Source organism: Cygnus atratus, chromosome 4, assembly GCF_013377495.2.
Source record: "Cygnus atratus isolate AKBS03 ecotype Queensland, Australia chromosome 4, CAtr_DNAZoo_HiC_assembly, whole genome shotgun sequence".
Classification (NCBI taxonomy): Eukaryota; Metazoa; Chordata; class Aves; order Anseriformes; family Anatidae; genus Cygnus; species Cygnus atratus.
The window spans coordinates 21,502,271-21,524,382 of record NC_066365.1 but is presented as its reverse complement, the minus strand read 5'-3'; the positions used below and the strand labels follow the sequence as shown (position 1 = coordinate 21,524,382).

General features: G+C 37.4%; 1 protein-coding gene across 5 annotated transcripts in view; it reads left to right on the top strand.

Annotated features, from left to right (window-relative positions):
• The window catches only part of TENM3 (teneurin transmembrane protein 3), a 420,747-nt gene that overhangs the window by 264,045 nt on the left and 134,590 nt on the right, over positions 1 to 22,112 (top strand). For all 5 annotated transcript variants that reach the window (XM_035557879.2, XM_050710510.1, XM_035557878.2 and 2 more), the window contains one exon: positions 18,575 to 18,812. In XM_035557879.2, the coding sequence (XP_035413772.1) occupies positions 18,575 to 18,812 (238 nt within the window). The remainder of the gene's footprint in view (positions 1 to 18,574; positions 18,813 to 22,112) is intronic.

Genomic DNA, 22,112 nt, shown 5'->3' with positions numbered 1-22,112 from the left:
CAGGCTCAGGTGGTTTTAACAGGGCAGAATGGTCTTAACCTTTTGGGTGCTGGGCTTCTTGTCCTGCCTCAGACCTTAATATCCTTAGAAGAGGATTAAAAGTAGGAATGAAGGAGTTGTTGGTACAGGTAATAGCACTAATTTCCAGAAATGTGGCCACTTCTGCTATAAAGAGTAGCTGATTCAGGCTTCTCAGTGAGATGCTCCCACTTAACTTTAAATGCCACAGTCTTTTAATGTGTGAGTTTGATATCAAGTGGCTCTTTATGCTCACTGTGCAGAAGTTAACATCTCAATCTGTGCTTTTCCCCAACCATTTTCTCCATCTCTTTTTATTTCTAGTGTTCCTGCTCATAATGCACGGTGTTGTGCATATGCTAGATGTTAAATAGCCAAAGTTAACAATTACTGTAGAAATGAATGTTTTAGAAAGAAGGATTTTTTCCCCCCAGAATTTTGTTAATGTTATTAGATGATACTTTGAAAGTCAGATTTTTACCAGACAAAAGTCAAGTTTGGAAATGCAGTTTTCTCTGTAGAGATTAGCAATATAAAGGGATTATTGAAAGCAGTTTGAGGAACTGTGTTCTCTGTCGTGTTTCATGCTCAGGAAGTCCCATTAGGTAAAGTGTTTCTGTTCAGAAGGTGACAGGCAGTCGGCACGTAGGACTCGGCAGCATCCCTGTGTGTAAAAGATGCTTTTTGCATAAGTGGAAGGGTCACAATATTAGAGTGGCATCGGGATATGCTTGCAGTGGTGGTGACACACTTGTACCTATGTGTGAGGTGAATGGTTAATTGATGGACTGTGGATAAAAACATTTTTTATGTGCTGGGAAATAAACAGTCGGCATTTTAGCTACTACACTGAAGCTTTGGCAAAAGCTGCCATGTGTAGACACACACTGCTGCCTTGGTGACTCCCACGTTGAATGCAAGTGTGCTCGGGCCTGAGAGCCCTCCTGGAGGGGAAGAGCCATGTTCCTCCTCTGAGGAAGTTCAGTAGTTAATTTTGTCCAGCAACCAATTAACAGTTGTGGCCCCAGCGCCCGTACGAGTCCCCCAGCACAGTCAGTGTGGAGCTCACATGCCTTCCCAAATCCTCCGGGGCACGCAGTACCACAAACTTCAGACCCTCAAAGCACGAATGCAGCAGCCTGCAAAACAGCCCTCTGGTTGCGCTGGTGGTTTCCAAAGGACTCGAGCGGTCAGAGGGAATTAGTTGGCATCATAACACAGAGCAGATGAATGTCTGTTGGCATTCCGGGAGATAACCGATTCCAGGATCTCTTCCAAGCACTCTAGTAGTGGGGTTGGGACCAGTCTAATTTAAAGGAGAGAAAATATGAGCAGTATAGTTGTGCGATAATCTGGAACGTGGTCAGAAAGCAAATCGCAAAACCAGGATAGCTGCTGTTGCTTTTATGTCCGAGGGCAGCAATTCCTTGTGGGTACCTTTGTCCTTCCCTTGTTGTCAGTCTTTCTTGTAGCCATCCTTCACTATTTTTTCTTCATTGTTTGTAATTCTCTTGTATGCTAGTGGAAACGTCTTTGACATGTCTCAGTGGTTGTTTCTACACACTTGCTATTTTGCTTTCTTTTTTCCTCACCTAGATGTTTGCATCTTGAAGGGATTTAATTGCCAAGAGGCTATTATTTTGCCAAAAAAAGGGGGGACGGGGGAAGTATTTAAGTTATAGTTCCGAAAGAACAAAGAATATAACTTACTGCTCTTTAAAAAAAACTATTTTTTCACCTGATGTCACATTTCAGAAACGTGGTAATTTTGCTTGTGATTATACTATCTGTTTATCAGTCTATGAATTCTTCAATCATATTTCTTGATGATATGTTCATTGCCTTATTATTGCATGTATGCTGCAATGATAATGCTGTGCAACAAAACAATGAGAATTACCCAGGATGTACTAAGACGTACAATCATTTGAAAAAAAAAAAAAAAAGGAAAAAAAGAGTAAGTTTCACATCTCAGTTTATAATCCTTCAAATCTCTATGCACATTTATTTTTTTAATTACAGATCATTTTTTTTATTATTTTCTTATTCAGTACCTAGAAAGGAGATCCACTGCCTCTGCGGAGGAAACTACCTTGTAAAAGAATCACCTGACAAGGAAGTAATTTCCATTCATTAATACAACACTGAATTGATTAATGAGACCAATATAATTTTGTATTTCAGAAGTAATGACTTGAATTTCTTTTTTCAGAACTGTTCCTATTTTATTGGCTGTTTATTTTCTATTACATTACTTTTCAGATTTATGGAAAGTACTTGTAATTATTCAAGTACTTGTAATTATTCAATTATTCATTTGATGCAATGAATATATTTTACTGGACAGCCTTATGCATTCGGTGTTACATTTTTACTTTTGCAGCTGAAAACCAATTTTCTACTTACATTTATGCACATAGTTGGCTGTTGAAGTTTTGGTTTTGTTCTTGGTGTTTTGAGGTCTTTTTTCAAGCTGCTGTGACTTTTGCATTTACATGTTAGGCATGTACAATGCAGGTCTAAGTTACAATTCTACAAATTACAAGTCCTAACCAAGGTCTCATTAGCTCCTCTTGTAATTCTGCAAATCACAACTTACCATAGCACCTTATATCTGCAATTTAATTTTAAATAATAGTTTCTAGGTCAATACCCAGTAGTTGTCAGTAAAGAAGCAAAATGGTGGTGGGAATTTTTCCAGACTGTTGATTGAAATTTCCATAGTGCCTCTGTCCTGCGAAGACAGCAGGAAAAGTACACTTTTCTGCCTGGGGCTTTTGTGCTTACGTGGAGATGGAAACTCTACAAACTTAAGTTTCTCATTTATACCAAGCACTGTGGTATTTTGTCTGAACCCAGCAATTTCCAAACATCATTACACGAGTCCTTTTCTGGTTGCAAGTAATAAACATGCCATGTCCTTAAAAGACAAAGTGTGAGACATAGCCATAATTGCTCAGTTTTGGTGCCAAGAATAAATGGTTTGAAGAAAGCTTAGCACCCTTATCCCTAGGGAGATGTAAATTATCACAAGCAACACCAGACACAGTAACTTCTCACTTGAGTACTAGTAAAAAGCAAGGAAGTGTCACAAACATAGTCGCTAGTCATCAAGTAATATTAAAAGAGACTCCTTCTGACATATATTAGTACTTCTATTAACAGTAATTTTGCACACACATGCACAAATACCTACAGAACAAACTATATTCCAAGAGCTGTAACAGTTTTAATCTGTAAGAGTAGATGCCTTTCCTAGAGCTGTGTACTCCTCCTGTTTCATTATATTCCTATGTAAGGGCAAAAACAGGCATGGGTCAAGAGAGACCACCTGACAGTTGTAGCAGTGAGACTGGCCCTAGTAGCTTTCCTACATGTTCTTTCTTGAGGTTTTCTTTCCAAATAAGTCTTTTATTTGCTCAGTAACAATTTTGGTGTGTTTGTGTGTGTTTCCCGAACCCTACCAAAAAGGATAAATAAATACGGTAGAAGAATGGTGGCTGTGCTTTCGCTCAGTCTATAATGAGATGACCTCAAGCAGCTAACTGATAGACACTGAAGATCTCTTCTATAACTGGGGAAAACACCCTCCGCATAAATATTGTCTGCCATTCCCTGTTGTTCCCTATGCACAAATAAAAAGAAGTAAGAATCAAAATGCATCTCTCTGCTCAGTGGAAGCTGTTTCTGATCTGGAAGAGTCACGCACCAGCTGGGGTTCACTTTTCTGGCATGTATACGGGTAAGCAGAATTCCTCTGGCTTTATCAGGAAGAAGAAACTATTGAAAAGCTTGTCGAGGCTACTGGTATTGGCGTAAGACCTAGCCATTAAATACCTGAGCGCTGACTCATGGGGCAGGGAAACTGGCATCTTTGCCCGTGTTCAGCAAAGATCTGTACCAAGTACAAACACAGCCTGGGCTGTCCAGAGAGTTTGTCATGTAAGGGGGTTCACGCATCCCACTGTACGCAAACCTGACCAGTTGACCAGCTAGGGCAATGAGCGCTGACACAAAATTACTGCACATGGAAGTGTGTTGTAGAGAGCCATGTTGGCATGAACAGCAGCACGTCAGTCATCAAGCTTTTCTTGGCATAACCTAGAGAAGAGCTGCCATCATCTCTCACTTCAGTACAACAAGGTACTGGCTTTATGACCCAAGCAAAGGATTTTCATCCGTCTTTCCATAGCATGAGGAGTACTCAGTAGTACTTGCATGGCCTGCTTGTGGGTGAGGTTTGAATGGAAGCAGTCTTACGGTAGGAATCACTCTTCTGGTATGCATGGTGTACGTGCCTCTGGTTACTGTCAGAGCTAGTCAAACCCAGGACATACTCATCTACGTAGCTGTCTGTTGGCCTAGGGTAAGCGTTTTGCGTGCCAGCAACCACAACCAGCTGGGTTCCAGAACAAGTATATCCATTATCTTTCATGGGATGAGGGCTTACATTTCTCCTTGTGTCTAGACTTCCACCGTATTGAGGTCTGGCTGCAAATGAATTACCGAATGCGACAATTATTCGGATTTCCCAATTGTCTTTACAGAAGTATAGAATACATGTAACAGGCTGTGAAGAAGTCAATGCTCACAAAGTCATTAGGAGGTCCTCACCCAAAACTTTATTGAGAACTGCAAAATATTTTGGAAACTAGGCTTGAAATCTGTGCTGTTGTGGAAAGATACTGTGATGCAAGCATCTTATTTTGTACATGTTGCAATAAAGTCTAAAACTGTTTTTAGCATCTGATACGGATCTCATTGGTATTTAGATATTTGAAAAATGTTTCTGAGGCTATTTCTAAAGTCAGGTTCTTAATTTTAAAGGTTCTGAAAATTAGCAGAGCAATTTGATTCAATGGTAACAGCTATTTAAATATGAGTAGAAGATAAGAGGAAAACTTGGAGCAAAAAAGTACCTATTTAAAAACGTATTCACACAAACAGAGCTTTACACTGTTTTTATTGCAAGTTTAGGCTACACAATTAATCAGTGCTTCTGTTATGTTGATAATCTGTCTGCTTGCTGTTGTAAATAACTTACACTTGCTGGTGGAGTTGCTGACAGCTATTTAGACTTTCAGCTTTCAAGAATGCCACTAATTGTCCATGTTTGCAGCCTCTGAAAGCATTTACTTCTGAGGTAGTTTTTGTAGCTAATGTACCTTAAAGTCTTCACTGATTGTTTGTATTTATTTTTTTTTAATGTGCATTTCCAAAGTGTGAATCTTGCTAACAGATTTAATTCACCTGAGACTATGAAGCGATCCAGGAGCTGTAGCTGAAAATGTTACCTTATTTATGATGTTGCTTTCTCTTTCAGGAAGACAGAGCGTTCTCCTGTAACACAGCATGTAACCTGTGAAACCTTGCACTGTGGGGAAGGGGGTGCGTGTGCAACTTTCACACTTATTTGCACAGAGCCAGGGAAATTGGGCTGCAGGGAGCTCTGCAGGGAGCAGGTGGAATGAGTTGCATGGACCTTGCCACCCACGGGCTCTCTTTGTGTAAAAGCAAAGGAAACTTGACCCATATCAGAAAGCATCTGCTCTTCAAATATCCCCTTCCGTTCCCTGCTTTGGCACCAGTGTGGGATTGCCCTCAGCAGAACATGAAAAAATCCCCTTTCTCATCCTTTCTGCATAAACCTTTGGTCTCCATGTTCTTCATAAAATTCAGTCCGAGAGCAGAGGACTTTTATTTACCTTTTCCCTACCTGTTCAGGCTTCATCCATAGAACATCTTTCATTTCAATATCAGCAAAGAGCCGTTTTGGGCTGATTGATTCCTGCAGTCCCCTGCGCCTGGGCAGGTATCGTTAACCAGTTTCGGCAGCGAGAGCGTTGGATGTACAAAGGTTCTCGTTTGCTTGTGATCCCACAGTAAGCCATGGGCTGTGCCAGGAATAATAAAAAAAAAGAGATTTCCTGACTTACTCTGCTGTGGTCTTACCACGAGACGATTCCGCCTCCTGAAATGTTTGTTTTTAGCCCCCGGTAGTAGTTACAAAAGCGTGTTAAATATCAGGCTTCTCAGTCTGAGACCATCTGTTTCCCTGCTAATCACATACCACCCCCACACACTGGTTGCTTGTCATCACCGTCGGGGTTACAGCAGAAGGCAAAAAGAAAGGCATTTTCCCATATGATAGTTCAACCAGAAGATGGACTGGGGAAATGTGTTCAGGGGAGGGGGAGTAATTATGCTAGAAATAGAGGGGTGTTTCCCTGTGACTAAAAGGAAGCAGGCTGCCAGGGACTCCAGGCATCCTATATCTCCTGTGGCTCCTTGTCCCCCTTGACCGTGGCCCAGCTTTCTTCAAAAATGGGCAGTGTTAGGCGGGGAGCAAGCTGTCTTTGGAGGGGCTCCGTCTGCCTTCCAAGGAATGCTTTTGCCAAATTTGTTACTGGTGAAATGACAGCTGTTAGGTATAAAGGGAATTTACACACTTTGTGTAGATTAAATAATTTGATCTGAAACTTCCTAATAGTAACCTAGTTTCTACACAAACAGAATTTGAGCTTCAATCTTTTATTTAAGATCTAAATAGTATGCAGAATTTGTAGTTCTTCCAGAAGGACGCAGAATTATAACACATCGTTTTGTTTCTCCTTTGCTTCCCTTTGCTTTCTCAGAAGCAGCAGCAACCTGCCTTTTGCTGCTACAACATCCTGCAGGGCAGGCGTATCATGGCATTCAACTTGGATTTCTACCTGTGTACAGGGAATCTCACACTTTTCACTGTATTGTGGGGGTGATTTAGTCTGTGCTTATTTATTTACTTTTGCCATTGGTTCAGAAAAATTTGAGCTCTGCTCTTTTTGGTTCTTTATGCATATACTATCTAGTTGGCTACTTTAAGTCAAAAGATGTAGTTGTGAGCTGTGATTTCTCTACCTTTTATCTGTTCTGCCAGCTCAGAACTACAGCAGTTTTATTAAAAGGAAGAACTTAAGAAAACATGCCTCATTCATGTCATTGTAAGGAGCTTGGCTCAGACAAGAAGCTGTAAAATTTAGCTAGAAAATGATGTGAAAGATCACCTGCTCGAAACAGTTTTGGAGCAGTAAAACAAGTAGGACAGAATGGAAATATAAACAGGAAGAGGCAAAACCTAAAGTCATCTCTGAAAATATTTTTGGAACATACATGTAAGAAAGAATGAAAATTTGCTGGTTTATATATTTTTAAAAGAAAAATCTTGGGGGAATTTTCCCCCTAAATTTTTGTTTATTATTCAACAGAACTGTTTATTATCATTAGTTATAGTACAGTCTGTTTAAATTGTTCAGCATACAGCTGTCCTTCACAGCATTCACAGAATAAATAGTGAGTACATATAAATCTCTAATTAAATTACTCCCTGTGTCCACTGATACCTCTGAAATTATCACAGATTTACTTAAACTCTAGATATTGAAGAGTTTTGTTGATAAGTTGTATGAACTGACACCCTACATCCCAGGTAGGATTTTCTTCGGGTCATCAATTCACAGTTTATATTTAATTTTAGGGGTTAGAACTGTCTTTCTTCTGGAAAGTGAAGCAGCTTTACTGGAAACCCAGAATATCTTGTAACAGATCTTTTGCAATGAATGTGTTCTTTTGATTGATACCTAACTAGAATTGATTGTCATTAGAATAGAAAATACCTTACTTAAATCACAAGGTGGGGTGGGGTTTTTTGGTTGTTCTTTTTTTTCTTTTTTTTTTTTTTTTTAAATGTAAGAAAGAAGAGCAAAATTCTAATTCATGCATAAGCCTAAAAAGCTTATTTGAAGTCATTAGAGAACAATAGTTCCTCAGTGTGCTCTTGTGGAAGCCTCCCCCTCTTATGCATTACTCTTTCCTGACACAATAAGGAGAAAGAAATTATTTAAAAGCTATTTTGGAAGCTTGGTTCTCTATTCTTTTCCTCTATTTCATGATCTACCAATCGCTTCTACTTGATAGCAGAGAGATTGGTTAATTGATCTGGAAACAAAGATTCATCTGTTGACCTACTGCTTTATTTCTCTCTTGTTCTTAGGCCCAAGCTGTAGTTGCCTTTAACTCTAAAGGCCAGGATCAAGCTCCCTTTTTAAAAGACAAGCCTGTAGAGTAAGCATATCACTTCTGTATTTTCCGTAAAAGTTTTGTTGTTCTGATTTTCGAATAAAGTTGTACATGCTTTCTCATTTTTCTTATTTTTTTTCCTCTTAGCTATTCACTTTTGCCTCTCCTCTGTGTATTATTCGTTCAACTTCTTTTCTGTGCAATCCTACCATTTTTTCCCCATGGTTTCTTTTTCATCTCAATGCCCCTGTTCCTTTTTCATTTCCTGCAAAGCAAAACATGAATCCCTCTTATCTGAGTTATTTCAAATCTGATGAAACGAACTCACCTATTTGCGCTTAGAAGTTTTATATTGTGTTTTCCCATTCCTCGCTTATCTTTCACAGATTTTATTAGCGTGGCCCTATGTTCTCAGGCAAGGCTGAGCATGCAGAAATTGGTCAAGAATTTCATCACTCATAATGAACTAATCTGAGGGTCTTTCAAACTACTTTTGGATTCATAAATTTGCAAAATATTCAAGAGGCATTATTAACCTTAGCGAGTTAATGACAAAAAATTCAGTTGACTTAATTAGAGAAGAATTTTCCCCTTGGCTCTTGGAATCAAAGAAGGCTAGTGATTTGCTCCTTCTTCATGAATGTCATACATGTGTCAGTAAAAGTCAGGTTCAGTGAGTAGTAAAAGAGCCCTTAGATGGCGTTTTATGTATGGGGAAGAAGGGCAGCTTTTTCAGCACTAGTTTTGTCAGCTGTAAAGTTTATGAAAGTTGGTTTTCTTAACCTGTACAGTAGTAACTGCTTCTAAAATAACATAACTTGGAGAAATTGTTTTTCTTGGAAGTGTTAAAAAATAATATCGGAAGACAAAGAAAAACATACAGTCATGGCTCACTTTGGATTAATGATTTTGGATAGGAACCAAAATTATCTAACACTTGAAAATGCTAGGGAATCTATTAAGAAGTCATACATCAAACCTTGAAATCCATACCATGCTCCAGTTAAACATGTGGTATGAAATGAGTACATATATTATCGCCCTGTCATTTTGCCTGAATCAGGACTATAGAACATATTCAACTTACAGTTGGAGCATGATAATTTTGATTGCATTTATTTATAGATCACAATTGTTGGAGTCAAAATTAAGCGGATACCTGTATTTGGCATAAACATAAGGTACTGGATGAGAACAGCAGGAAATGTGATACCCCACATTGTTTTACCTGTGTTTTATAAGTAGTTTTGGGGTTATGCTCTCAAAGATTTTTCAGATGAATTCCAGTCCCCTGTCAGCAGTTTGGAAAATGATTTTTTCTTTCCCTCACAAAGTCTTTCAACAGAGCTCTGGAATGTAGGCTTCACTGTTTTTGCTTTGTTTTGTTTTGTTTCTTTCAGTGAAAATGTGAATTCTTTCTTTCAGCGTAAACTTGAATTCTGTGGTTAAAAAACTAGCCTTTGATTTGTGAGCTCAAAATATTTTATTTCTCCACAGATTTTCTAGAGTTATCAGCAAAGATTATCTGAAGCTAGCAATAATTGCATAACTTTTTCACCTCTTGTTCTAAAAATAGAAGAAAGAGGATCCAATTTAAGAATCTATCCTGAACAGAAACAAGTGTGATCTTAAGTGGGATGATTGCTCTGGAAGACTACTGTCCCATAGGGAAAACCTTGGCCTGGAGTCCTGCAAAATACAGGACTTCTCAGTGGGATCTGCATCCCACCATGGGGAAGCCAATTCAGTAGCATACCACTAAAGATTGCGTTACTGTGTGTTCAGTCTCAGCGTAACATAAGCTAAAGTTCATTTTTGGGTCTCAAGTGAGGAACTTCTGTCATTTTTCACCATGTGTTCCTGGTTTGTTCCCCACATAAATTGTTGGAAAAAAGTCGATGATGTTGTACCATTTGAGGGTTATGTTTGGTTTTACAGACCTCAGGTCTGTACAGAGTGTAGGAATAGCATATTTTAGTATCCCTGCTAACCACTGTATGGGTTAGCCTGGCACGAGGGTAGAGGGTGCTTGCATGCTATGACAGCAAGTGTAAATACACTTTTGCTTCTAGTTCATTCTCTTTGCATGGTTACCATCATGCAGGTTATGTTAGTTTTTTATTTCTTTTCTTCTAAAGCAAGATCTAAAAGATTCTAAAGCAAAGCAAGATTCTAGATTCTAGCAAGATTCTAAAGCAAATTTCAGTTTATTTTAACTGTGTTTCTGTACTTTCCTTTTTTAATCTTTCTTCTTAAATCCCTCTGGGGATAAAGAGGCCGCTATTAGGAAGGTTGTTTGCTGAACTAGTTTCACTGTAGCTCTTTTCACTGAAGCTGAAATATTTATCTCTGTTTCAAGCTTTAATAAGGTGATTAAAACATCCTCACCTCAGTTAAAAACCTGCAAGGTTTCTGGTTTTGTTACTTAAAATGTCTTCCTTGTGGATGACGGCATTGTCATCAGTTCTCCTTGATGCAGGTGACTTTGCTTTACCAACCTGAGCTCTTTTCCCCCCATACGCTTTGTAATTACCTTTTGTTAGCAAGTGTCTTAGGCGGTGCTGCAGACAAGAAGGCATATATCATTTTACAGTACATAAATTAAACAGATCTGGCCTGCCCCAATATTGACTGCGTGTTACGTATGTATCGGAGGGGTTAATGGGGCGCGTGCAGGCTGGATGTGGATATGTTGGAATGCTTTGAGAATCGATTCGGGCTAATGGAAAAAATGTTTTAAAAGTGAGCTGGTTCAGTTCCCACAGTGCACAACAGAGAGTGGAAACAACATTTAATAAACCTTTCAGAAGTAAATCCTCCGATTCTTCCTTTCACCACCATCTGTGGAAGAAATGCCCTCTTTCTTCTCAATGGGCAGTATTTCTTCCCGCAGTGCATTTGCTGTACTCTGTTAGGTATTAAGAGAAGAAAGTTCTTTATGTCTTTTGACAAAAATATTGGAAAAATACATTTTATTCATACGTCCTCTAAGATACAAGCTTTCTTGACTTCGCACATTTTCGTTTAAACAGCAGGCTGACCAAAAATAACCAACCCAAGGATTCTGTCTCAACTTTCTCAACTATCTGGTTTCCAGTAAATTGAAGAAATTTTAGCTATATGCATCTTCTTTTACAAAGATTAATGCTGCAGAGGAAAAGCTCTGTTATACTTGGATCATGGGAGAATGTTGCATCTTCTGATTTATGTCAGCTGCATTTTAAAAACTAATGCAATTATATGAGATGGTGAACTTAACCCATTAAGAAAATAATACATGATCATGTTTGTTTGTTTTTTACCGTATAGTTCTCATGCAGAGTTGAGGTGCTTTCAGTAATATTTTTTTCATTTCCAATTAAGATGCTTTTATACAAATTTAAGTAAGAGTTTTTGTTTTAATGATAAACCTCACAGAAAAAATCAAGTTTTATTTTGCATTTGAGAATAGGCATGATTTTAGATGCAGGGCATGTTTGTTGTGAACCATGAACAGTCTTTATGAAACCTGAAAAAGATTTGTGAAAACAGCCTGTAATAAAAATCACACATGCTTCATAAAACACTACTTGATAGATATCACTTGCACCATTAAGAACTAAACGACAAAGGATGTAATTTCAGTTCTGGCATGCAATATTAATCGAAAGCCTTTAAAGCATCTTGCTGATGGGAACTATGACAACATGACATTGAAGAATTACGGACTAGAGACATCTATCTTAATCAGATTTTAAAAGTAAATGCCACAAAATAGAAAATTATTTTATCTATTTTCACAGGGTCACATATCATATATGGTATATAGCTTTTTAGCTTGTTTATTCTAAAAATACCAGAGACAAAAAAAAAATCTGCTTTTCAAGTCAGTTTAAAGTTCAGTTCACGAACTTTACAAAGTTTTTGTGAAAAGATACTTGATAGCTGTAGAGAAGGTTGTTAGACACTGAAGGTTTCTGTTTTCTACAGAAAGATTTCTAAAACATTACGGAGAACTGAATTCTGAAAGAGAGCTGAGCATGCACAGATATTACTGGTATGAAGTTGCTGAGGGGAAATAATTCATTAAATGAATGCAAAGTGGAAAGACAAAGCTAGAGGTGTACCTGTAACCTGAAGTAACACTACTATAGATAGCACACTAGAATATTTAACTGAGTGATATCGGCAAAAACAGGTTTCTTCATTTCCTAAAGAATGCATTTTTTGTGCTTTTTGTTCATGATTTGTTTCTGTTTCCCAGTGTGTATTTAAGTGGCAAAGAACAGCTTCCTTACATGATAGAGTAAATGATCAGCACGTACTCTGTGGTCAAAAATACCAATGTTATGTGTTAGGGACTATCCTACTGCCCTCCAGGGAGCTTGCAGTACCCCTCTTGTCATCTAGTAGATCTTAGATACCGCATGTGCTATGTGAGACAATTTGAGTTTCTCCACACTCAAAGAAGTCTTTCTTCCCATTGACAGAAGTTTTTATTTCTCTTTAAAAAGTAAAATAACGTTCAAAGAAAAAGTGTAATGTGAATAACCAAAATCAAGTTTTCTTTATTTCTTCCAGACTTAGGATGCATAAGGAAGGCAATACAATCTTTCGGAGCATATCCTGCATTTCGTTGCACTGGTAGTTTCTCACTCCCAGGTAGCTTGACAGGTTGTCAGACCCTACAGGCAACGTACTGATGAGGAGACAAACATTGGCCTACTTTGATCAAGCTCCTTGTATGAGTTTTTCCCATCTTATATTGTAATAGTATACACACTCACACACAGGATACAGATGCATATCTTGATCAAAGTGTCCTTGTCACTTCTCCACATTTTTGTCAGCACGTAGGTAGTACAGAAGGGAGTGCTTCAAGAAGTGAGCAACAGTGGTGAGTTAAGGCTGTTTTCATCTGTATGTCCATTAATTGTGGAGTAAGCAGAAAAGAATAGTGCAGGCTGACAACACATCAAAGCAAAAGGGCTCTCCTGTGGTGGTTGGCACTGTGTCACCCAGTTCCTTGGCTTGGGTGTATGGTTTGGCTCCTTAGAGCAGTTGGCAGGGCAAAGCCAATTCTAACATCAATAAGAATAAACAAATACTTGTGATGAACCGCAAAATGAACACATATGGCAAGTTACCTTAGATTGCTACTCTAGCTTATAGCAAATGACCAGAAAAGGAACTTCAAGTCTTGCAGACCCTGGCAGCAGAAGTACACAGAAGCAGTGGTTCATTTAAAAGACAGATCTGTCTAATTACAGGTGAAATCTTTTAAAAACTCAATTTTTCACTAAACCTGTAACTTTCTTTTTGTTTCATTAAACAGCTTTTCATGAAAGGTGCTCCCAGACCAAAGACTTCTGGAGCGAGTGTTTTTATTACCTGCAGAAGCAGTGATGCCCTGGCCAAAGTAGTGCAGGTAGCCCTCTTGTCATACCCCTCCCATAAGCAGGGGCTTCCTGCCTTTGGGAGCTCTAGGAATAATTAAACTGTAACACCCACACACTTTTATTTGCAGGGATTTCCAAGGTAAATCCCACTTCTGTTTACAGTACTCCGGGAGATACTTCCGTGTGCCAATTAGGGAAAATTCTGAGTCCACCAAAAGGTTGGGATTTTTTGAGGAAATCAGACCAGTTCTTACGGAAATTACTGTTGATCACTAGCAACCTGCAGCTAGTAGACCTGTGACCAGTATCTGGAAATAAAGGGTTATCTTTTTTCCTACCAGATTTCTAAGGCATTCAGTTTAGTCCAGCTGTTTACTTCTGGTGGATATTACTTCTACCATGGAAGGGAGTCTTCTAAAGAGAGAGGAAAGAAAGGAGAAACCTGACTAGAAAGAGTTAACACTCTCACAGACATAGGAACTCAATTACATTATATTCACATGTGAAATGTTTATATCATAATGGAAGTCTTCGCTTTTGTGTTTGTCATGGAAACTCAAAGTTAACGTTAATTATACACTACTAAAAAGCCTAATCCTTATCAAATGGAAATCACCTTTTTTTCCTTGATGAGTAGCTGGCTGACAGGTCTCAGCGATCTGTCTGTTACAGAAAGGCTAGCACATTAAATGTGCAACAAATTACTTTTTTTTTCATGGAGACTTAGTCTACTTTACTCCTTCTGAATTAACCCAAACAGCAGTAGTTATTGTAAATGCCTCTGTCACTTTTTATTTCCATGGATGCGTTTTTCTGTATTCTTTCATATGCTGTTCAAATTCAGTATGAATTAAATAAAAAATTAATTAAATTTAAATTACTTCTTTTGGAAAAGAAAAGAGAAAAAGGTGTTGAGAAAGGCTACAGAGTGCATACAATTTATGTCTACAACTGAAGTGGCTGCTTCACTTCAGTGTTGCTCCCTAGGGTAAATAATTTTAATATGTTTTGAAAAATTCATATAACTGTAGTAAGAAAGCTTTCTACACGATTTCTTATGGTTTTTCTGAGTTCTGTACATACGTTGACATGCATAATTATCTGATGTTGCCTTATGCAGCAAAGACTTCAAAAATGTGTGTTTTTTTTGTTGTACCTGAACAACTTGAATGCACATGCTGGTTGCTAGGCCAATTTACATTTGCTTCTTGCTGCAGAAATCTGTGTAAGATGAATGGGGTTGCTCTGCAGTCATTAAAGTCTAGACAGAACATGAAAGCTATAATTAAAACTTAGCATTTTTAGACATAAGCCCACCTGTACCTGTTTAGTTTTGGAGTAAACCTGCCATTCCCATTGAGATTAAGTCAATGGGGATAGCGTTAAAAATCCGATTTAAAGCAAAGCAGCTGTAAGTTTCTGCAATAACTTTTTAGTATTTTAGCACAATTTTGTTTTATCAGATTTGAACACTTTATTTTTTCCTGATACTTTCTAAGAAAGCAATTTCTAATAAGGGGTTTGCATTGAGGGCCCTCGCCAAGTCCCAGTACCACTCTTTTTCAGTAACCAAGGGAAGAACAGTTTCCAACAAACTGACTGATAGAGAGGAAGGAGGAGTTAGAGGATCTCTGTACTGGCCATTGTAGCATGTGCAGAAGTATTTTAGCCAGTCTCTGGTGTTGCAGAGCTTCAAGCAAATATTCTGTCTCATGAAACTCCCACTGTCTTTATCAGTTCTTTAATTTAATTAGGAAAAGCATAAATCCAGCATTTTTCTGGCTGTGGTGCTGATTTTGCAGGAGACCTGTAAGAACCACTCCACATCGATGCCTCAGTTTCTCTGCAGGTACAACAAAGACACTTTCATTAATGTCACAGTGATGTCAATAGGCTTAGTTACTACACAAGACTTTAATAGCTTTGTGTGAAAGCTGCAATACTACTGAAAGCAGTTCTTTAGCTAATAACCCCTTAAAAGAAGAGTGTAAAAAAAACTGAATCTGGCTCAGGCTTAAGAACAGCATTCAAAACATGACTGGTGTGATGGTTGTCTCTTCATCACAAATCAGTGGCATAAGATTGACGTTTCTGTTAGAAATTGTGTGGCAATCAAAAGATCGGTAGATTCAGGAAATCTGGCAAGTGGAAGAAAAGATTGAAAGAGCAGTCCTGAGTGATCTCTCATTTCAAATGACAGCACAGGACTAAGGAAATTCAGAGGAGTATAGATTTTAGTTCTATTGACTTACAGAAAAATCTAGCCTTGTTAGGTTCAATTCTACCTGTAGCTCTTATACAATTAGAAGAAGGATAAATCACTGCAGATTTTGCAGGCGCTTCTGATTGTGGTAGGCTGCAGATTCCCTGCCAATTGAACTTGCCCTCAGACACTAGGAAATGTCACTTAGCAGCATCCTATGGAGAGAGATGGTGGCCTTCCAGGACATGTGGTCTTCACAAGTCTGCACTTGCTATGCTCTTCTACTTCACTTTTAGCCTGCGTCTTATCGTTACAAGCCCATCCCTCCAACTCTTAAGGTATTTTATATGCTACTCTGTAATTTCAGTGTCAGCAATGTTTATATGTTATATAACAGGAGGGCTTTGTAGGTTCGTAGGAAGTATCTGGGGGAATAATCTGAATCTCAAACAGTGGCCCAAGAAGTTGGCCTGTGGGCTGAAGAGCAGTCTCAGTCCTCCAGCATGTAATCCTTATACTTTCTAGAGCTAAGCATTTACTTTGGGAGTGCATAAATATCCTTTACTCTCCCTCTTACTCCCTGGTAGTTTGGATGAAGGTCTGTCATCTACCTGAGACATGTCTGCACGCCTGCCTTCGTCCCCTTGCTCAGCACCCTCTTCTGTGGAGGAGAACGTTAGTTTTGCTTTGTCTTGAGCAGAGGATGGTGCTAGATCTTTGGTACTAAACTGTAATGAGAGAGAGATAAGAGAGTGGTTTTCAGCTGAGATTTTAAATAAGATGAGACATTAAAGAAGAAGAGGGATGCCAGAATAATGATTCACATGGTAGGAACTGCAGGGGAGGACGGTGTTGCACTGACACTGGGAAACACTTCAACAAGTCTTGGCAGGTAGGAGAGTCAAAGGGGGGAATAAGACAGAGAAGTCAGGTCCCTGAAATAATTCTGATTGATTTATTTCTCTAATTAAAAACAAACAAATGAAAAGGATTTACTTTCACTTGTATTTTTTTTCCTGTCTTGTAATTAATCATTTATACATACATGTATATATTTATACATGTGCATGCATATTTACACAGACATGTGCATGTATATACATTTATATACACACATGCACCTATGTATTTTTATATAATATAGGGCCACAGTTAATTCTTCACCAGCTCATAAATAGCTTGTAACCTAAATCAAATTTTAAGTAGACATGAGTAAAAAATCTCTGCTAGTGTTAGTCTGTTCTGTTACCCTGTAGCTGACTTGTTGAAATGTGGGATTCAGCCACACGCAGCAGCACCCGTTGCGTCTGTGTTGGTAAAGACAAAGCTGATCAGTTGTGTCCTTCCCAGAAGATAATTTTTTGTGAATGTGTTAGGGTTTTGGTGCTGAAAACTTTATTGGCTGAGTAAATTATTTCCTTGACGGATTCAGCATTGCTGTTGTTCATAACAGAAGTCATATGGACCACACAAGAAAGCTGGAAAGGGGAATGGGCTTCTTGGAAAAGAAGTGATTCCAAAAGCTAAATTTTCTCTTTAAGTTTAGTATGGCTATTCATTAGCATGCCTAAATTTTCTTGTGTTCAAGACATGAGAAATCACTCGCTATAAAGTTATTTTTATAATAGTCACCCGTAACATCTGTTATAACAGAAATACTTTTCCTGCATTCTCTGTACGGCTGTATTATTGGTGTGGTAACAATTTGCAGTTATAACCAGTTGCAAACAGGGAATTGTTTATGAAGATCAAACAACTAAATTAAAAACTACACAAAATAATTTATAGCACGAGTAAAGTGCACACCCTGTGTCTTCTGCTCTGCTGAAAAGTTTCATTTACATTACTAAGTATGTTTTACTGCAGTACTTTAGGAAAGAATAGATTGCAATTTGAATTCCATCTTGTTAGGTGTTACATTTTTAAGTGTCGTCAGTCATCTCTAAATCATTACTAATGAAGTGTCGAGGATTTTTTTATTTTGTGTTCATTGTGTTGTATGCCAAGGTTTGTCTTCTCTTTATGACTTATTACCTGCTGATTTTTACAGAACAGATTGATAAAACCTAACATTCTTGGGGGTACTTGATTGTGTGCTTTGTTGTTCTGAGGTTTTCTTTTTAAGCTTTGTGGGTGTTATGTGCTTTGGTTAAGTCAAAAAATATTTCCTCTACTGTTTTGATGGCCTGAATCTCTGATCACCTGTGACGTACTCCAAAATGTATTTATATTGCATAGTGTGAAATTGGAAAATCTGTTCTGTGTGTGTTCTAATGGATGTGACGGTCATTAAGTATATGAGTCTTCTGACGTTGTAATCAGATGTGATTCAGTCTGTTAAATATCCATGAAGCAACATCTGCTTCACAGAGTGACCTTCTGCTAAAGAATACTTAGCATCTATTAGCAGATCATAGTGCAGATCTGCCTTATTTGAAATGCACTAAACTAGAGTAGTCTACTGCTGTTTAGCAACTAGCTTGTAATAATTTATTGCAGTTAAATAAAGCTTAAAAAACTCCATTAAATAATTATAGGGATTATATGCTTTTCGAAAACCTTTGTGTTCTACTGAAATTACCCATTTAATTTCAGGGTTGGTTTGTTAAAAAAAGCTGAAATCTAAAGGCACATTAGGGGATCTGTCAGATGCTGTTTTCTGTAGGTGTTAATAAAACCAGATTAAAAAAAAAAACTGAAACAAATTAAAACCAAAAGCAATTTTACCATCTGTTGTATATTAATTAGAACTTTGTTTATCAAGGGTAAACTCTCTCTTAGAGAATGTCACTGAATGTCTGCTAATAGAATAATACGCAAATATATTAGACGATAGGATTATATTGAATTTCACATTCTGCTTTGGTTGTAGCAACTGCTGAGACGGTGTATAACGAACTTTAATTTTCTTTCTTCTTAGAACAACCTCCAAATAACCAAGGCCAGTCGACCCTGCAGCCTTTGCCACCTTCTCACAAGCAACATTCAGCACAGCATCACCCATCCATCACCTCACTTAACAGAAACTCACTGACAAATAGGAGGAATCAGAGTCCGGCCCCGCCGGCTGCTTTGCCCGCCGAGCTGCAAACCACACCTGAGTCAGTCCAGCTGCAGGACAGCTGGGTCCTTGGCAGTAATGCGCCACTGGAAAGCAGGTAATTTCTTAGGTACTACTACAGACTGTGGCACTTCTAAAGAAAACATTTAACTTGATGACAGATAGCCAGCAGCAGATACTTCCCCTTATTCAGCAAAAAAAAAGCTGAAAACTTTTCAGTACTGTAAAATTCTGTCCTCTCTCCAAAATCCACAATGCCAGTCTTTTCCCTTACAATGTTTATTGCACAGTAATTGGACTCAGAGAGTGTATTATTTTTTGCAGATGAGCATTTTCATTCCTGTTCATAATCTGTGACTTTTGACTGTTTGAAGTAATTTCTTGCCTTGCTTGCCAGATATGTTATGTGTCAAATATATACTGCCATACAGATCAAATGTGAAAGAACTTTCAGTAATACTTTAACTCTAGCACTTAGTAGCTTTAAAGAAATACCCGTCTGAGGCTGGATGTTTTCTAAATTTGTCTAGGATTTGGTGAGACAGAAGAACTCAGTTTTGCTATAATGATAAATTTGTCCTCATTCTTTTTTGTCTTTTAGAATTGATAGCTGGCTCTAGGAAAGGAGCAGCTAATATAAAGGGTGACACAAACTTCTATAGATGCAGATTGATGTATGATGAGGAATGATCTGTAAAAAAATTATAGGACTTACTGGCACAGAGCTGAATTTACCTACAGTGATTAATTAATACTCATGTAACAGTCAATCAGCACTAATTTTTTATTAGCATTAGCCATAATATTCCAATTTAGTCATCAGACTAAACTATATTGAAACTGACAGTAATTCTTGAAAATATTTATGAAATCAGTTCATTCTTTGAATCCTTTTAGCTTATGTTTTGTAGTGAAGGAAAGATAATCCAGTTGATTATGACTATGTCAAAACATACGTGACCTTAAGATTCTTTATTAGGTAGTTTTGTCCCTACAAATGTTCCAGGTAACCCTTGTGTCAGGTTTGGGAAATGGCTATTCACTTTTTTTAGTTTTCTTAAATATTCCTGTATTGCTTATGAGGCTTGGACACTGTAGAATAGGATTCCAATGAAGAGATTTCATCATCATATTCAGACAATTTAGTGCATTAGAGAAAAGGTTTTTTTAATAGAATAAGTAAATTTGTAGTGGGAAAGTGTGCTAAGATAGTAAAGATTTACAGGACAGCTGGTGAATCTTCTGTAGATGGATAAGATCTTTGGTGTTTGCTTCCATTGCCATATATGTTTTCTTTATGTCTGTAAAGAAAAAGACATAGTACTTGAATGAGAATGTGACTTCCAACCTGGATTTTTTTTTTTTTTTGCCAAGTATAAACTTTTCATTTTTTAAATGTTCCTGATGAGAAGCTAAGGGTATTTGAGTGTTCAAGTTTGGAACAGGTTTTGTACAGGAGATGAAATGTGAAAATTTCACATTAAAACTGACAGAGCTCTACAGTAGTTTTTCTAATAGTCTCACTTGGTTGGAACTCTTGAGGTGAAGAACCCATCTTACTTGTCATTGATTTTTCCCTTTTTCGTTAAGGTTCCCTATTGAGTGTGATTCTTAGGCTCAGTTTCAACTATATTAACAACTTTGTGATAGGTTTCTTCCTTCATCCATTTCTCAGCCTACAAGAAAGTTTATTTCATCTTTGGCAATATTTTAGCTTATGCCCTACTAAGCTTTTTTATTTTTTATCGGACTTAGATGACTGACTTAGAGCCACAGAATGTGAATGTCAGCATATATGCATAGCTATCTTTCTATCTCTGTAGGCTCATATTGGTGATGGGTGTCATAAAAATGAAATACAGCTTATTGTCATGTATAGCTGGCTAGTGAATAGGCTGGTTTTGTACATAGGTGAGAGGGAAATATTTGAAGAACCTGAGGGAGGCTTTAGTCCCTATCATTTTGCAGTAGTAATGGAGGTGACTTTCAAGATATATATTCTATAACATTGGATTCAGTTGTATATTTAATAGAATATTCTGTGATCTGGTTCTGCATAGAGTTAATACTTTTGTGTAAAACATTGCTGTTACTCTGTAATTGGATGGGCTGTAAGGAGATAGATTAATAAAGTCCAATATCCAATAATATCCAAAGAAATTCCAATTTATGTTTTTTAATTCTTTCCTTAAAATTTTGTGAAGTTCTAAAACCAAAACTTGGATTGCATGAGTGCTTCTTGTATCTTTGATGCCATATTTCAAAGAATGAGGTTATTCAGAAGTGTCAAAAATTGTCATCACTCTGTTGGGGCTAAATCAAATCTACCTTTAGAAAAAGCAAGGAAGCAAGAAATTATTTCCTGCACAATTCCTCTGATTTCCAGCAGACTGCGGGACCTTTTCACTGGGCATTTAATGATCTTTACTATTTGTCTCTTCCCAGGTTGCTGTGAGTTAGGTTCACCTGGAGAAGCTAGTACCATGGAATAACAGTACTTAGATGTATAAAAAGCATGAATATATTCAATAACTTTACATTTTGTTCTTTGAATTACATGTTGGACAGCCAAAATCATGCAAATACATGAATAAATGCTAGGTGTCCAAATCTTTTAAATGACAATTAAGTAATTAAATGTTAGTTATCTTTGGTCTTTAGGTTTTTATTCACCTACTAGCTTTAGTAATTTATTCTAGAGCATCAGGATCATTACTTCCATTAATGTCTTGTCATTCTAGTAGGATCTAAATTACCGATATTTAAGAATACTTAGTAAATCACTTTAATTTCTTTCTCTGTTAAATATTTGAATGTGCAGAATTTTTCTAATGCACAATCAATTACATATGCTAGAATTGAGCAGAGGAAGAGTATGTTAGAATTCATAAATTTGTTTATAAAAGCAAGCTGGTATCATCTCTTAGGCAATATTTTATTAATGTTAGGCACAGAATGTCTAAGATAAATTTGTCAGCAAGGGAAAATTTACATATTCTAGTCCAGGAATAAATCTCTGAAAACATTACATAACTTTAGTCAGAGCCTATGCTGAACTGTATGTGTATCCAAGAAGAGCTTTGCTTTTTATTACTTCATTTGCTATATAACATACCTAGTTTTCTGAAAGAAAGCTGTATTTTGTATGACGGAGTGTGAATTTTTCATAAAAACAAACCAAAAAATTAAGATGTTTTTTCATACTTTATACTGATACTGCATAGTCTTCTCTTACCTCTAACTTATACTTAAAAATAGAATGCATAGGAACATTACTGTATTCAGTTACTGATCTACTAATTTTACCGAGAAGAAAGAGGGAAATGGCTGAAGAAATACTTGATGACTGGAAAGCAGTTCAGCATTTTGAAACATTCAGTTAAATTACTACAGTATC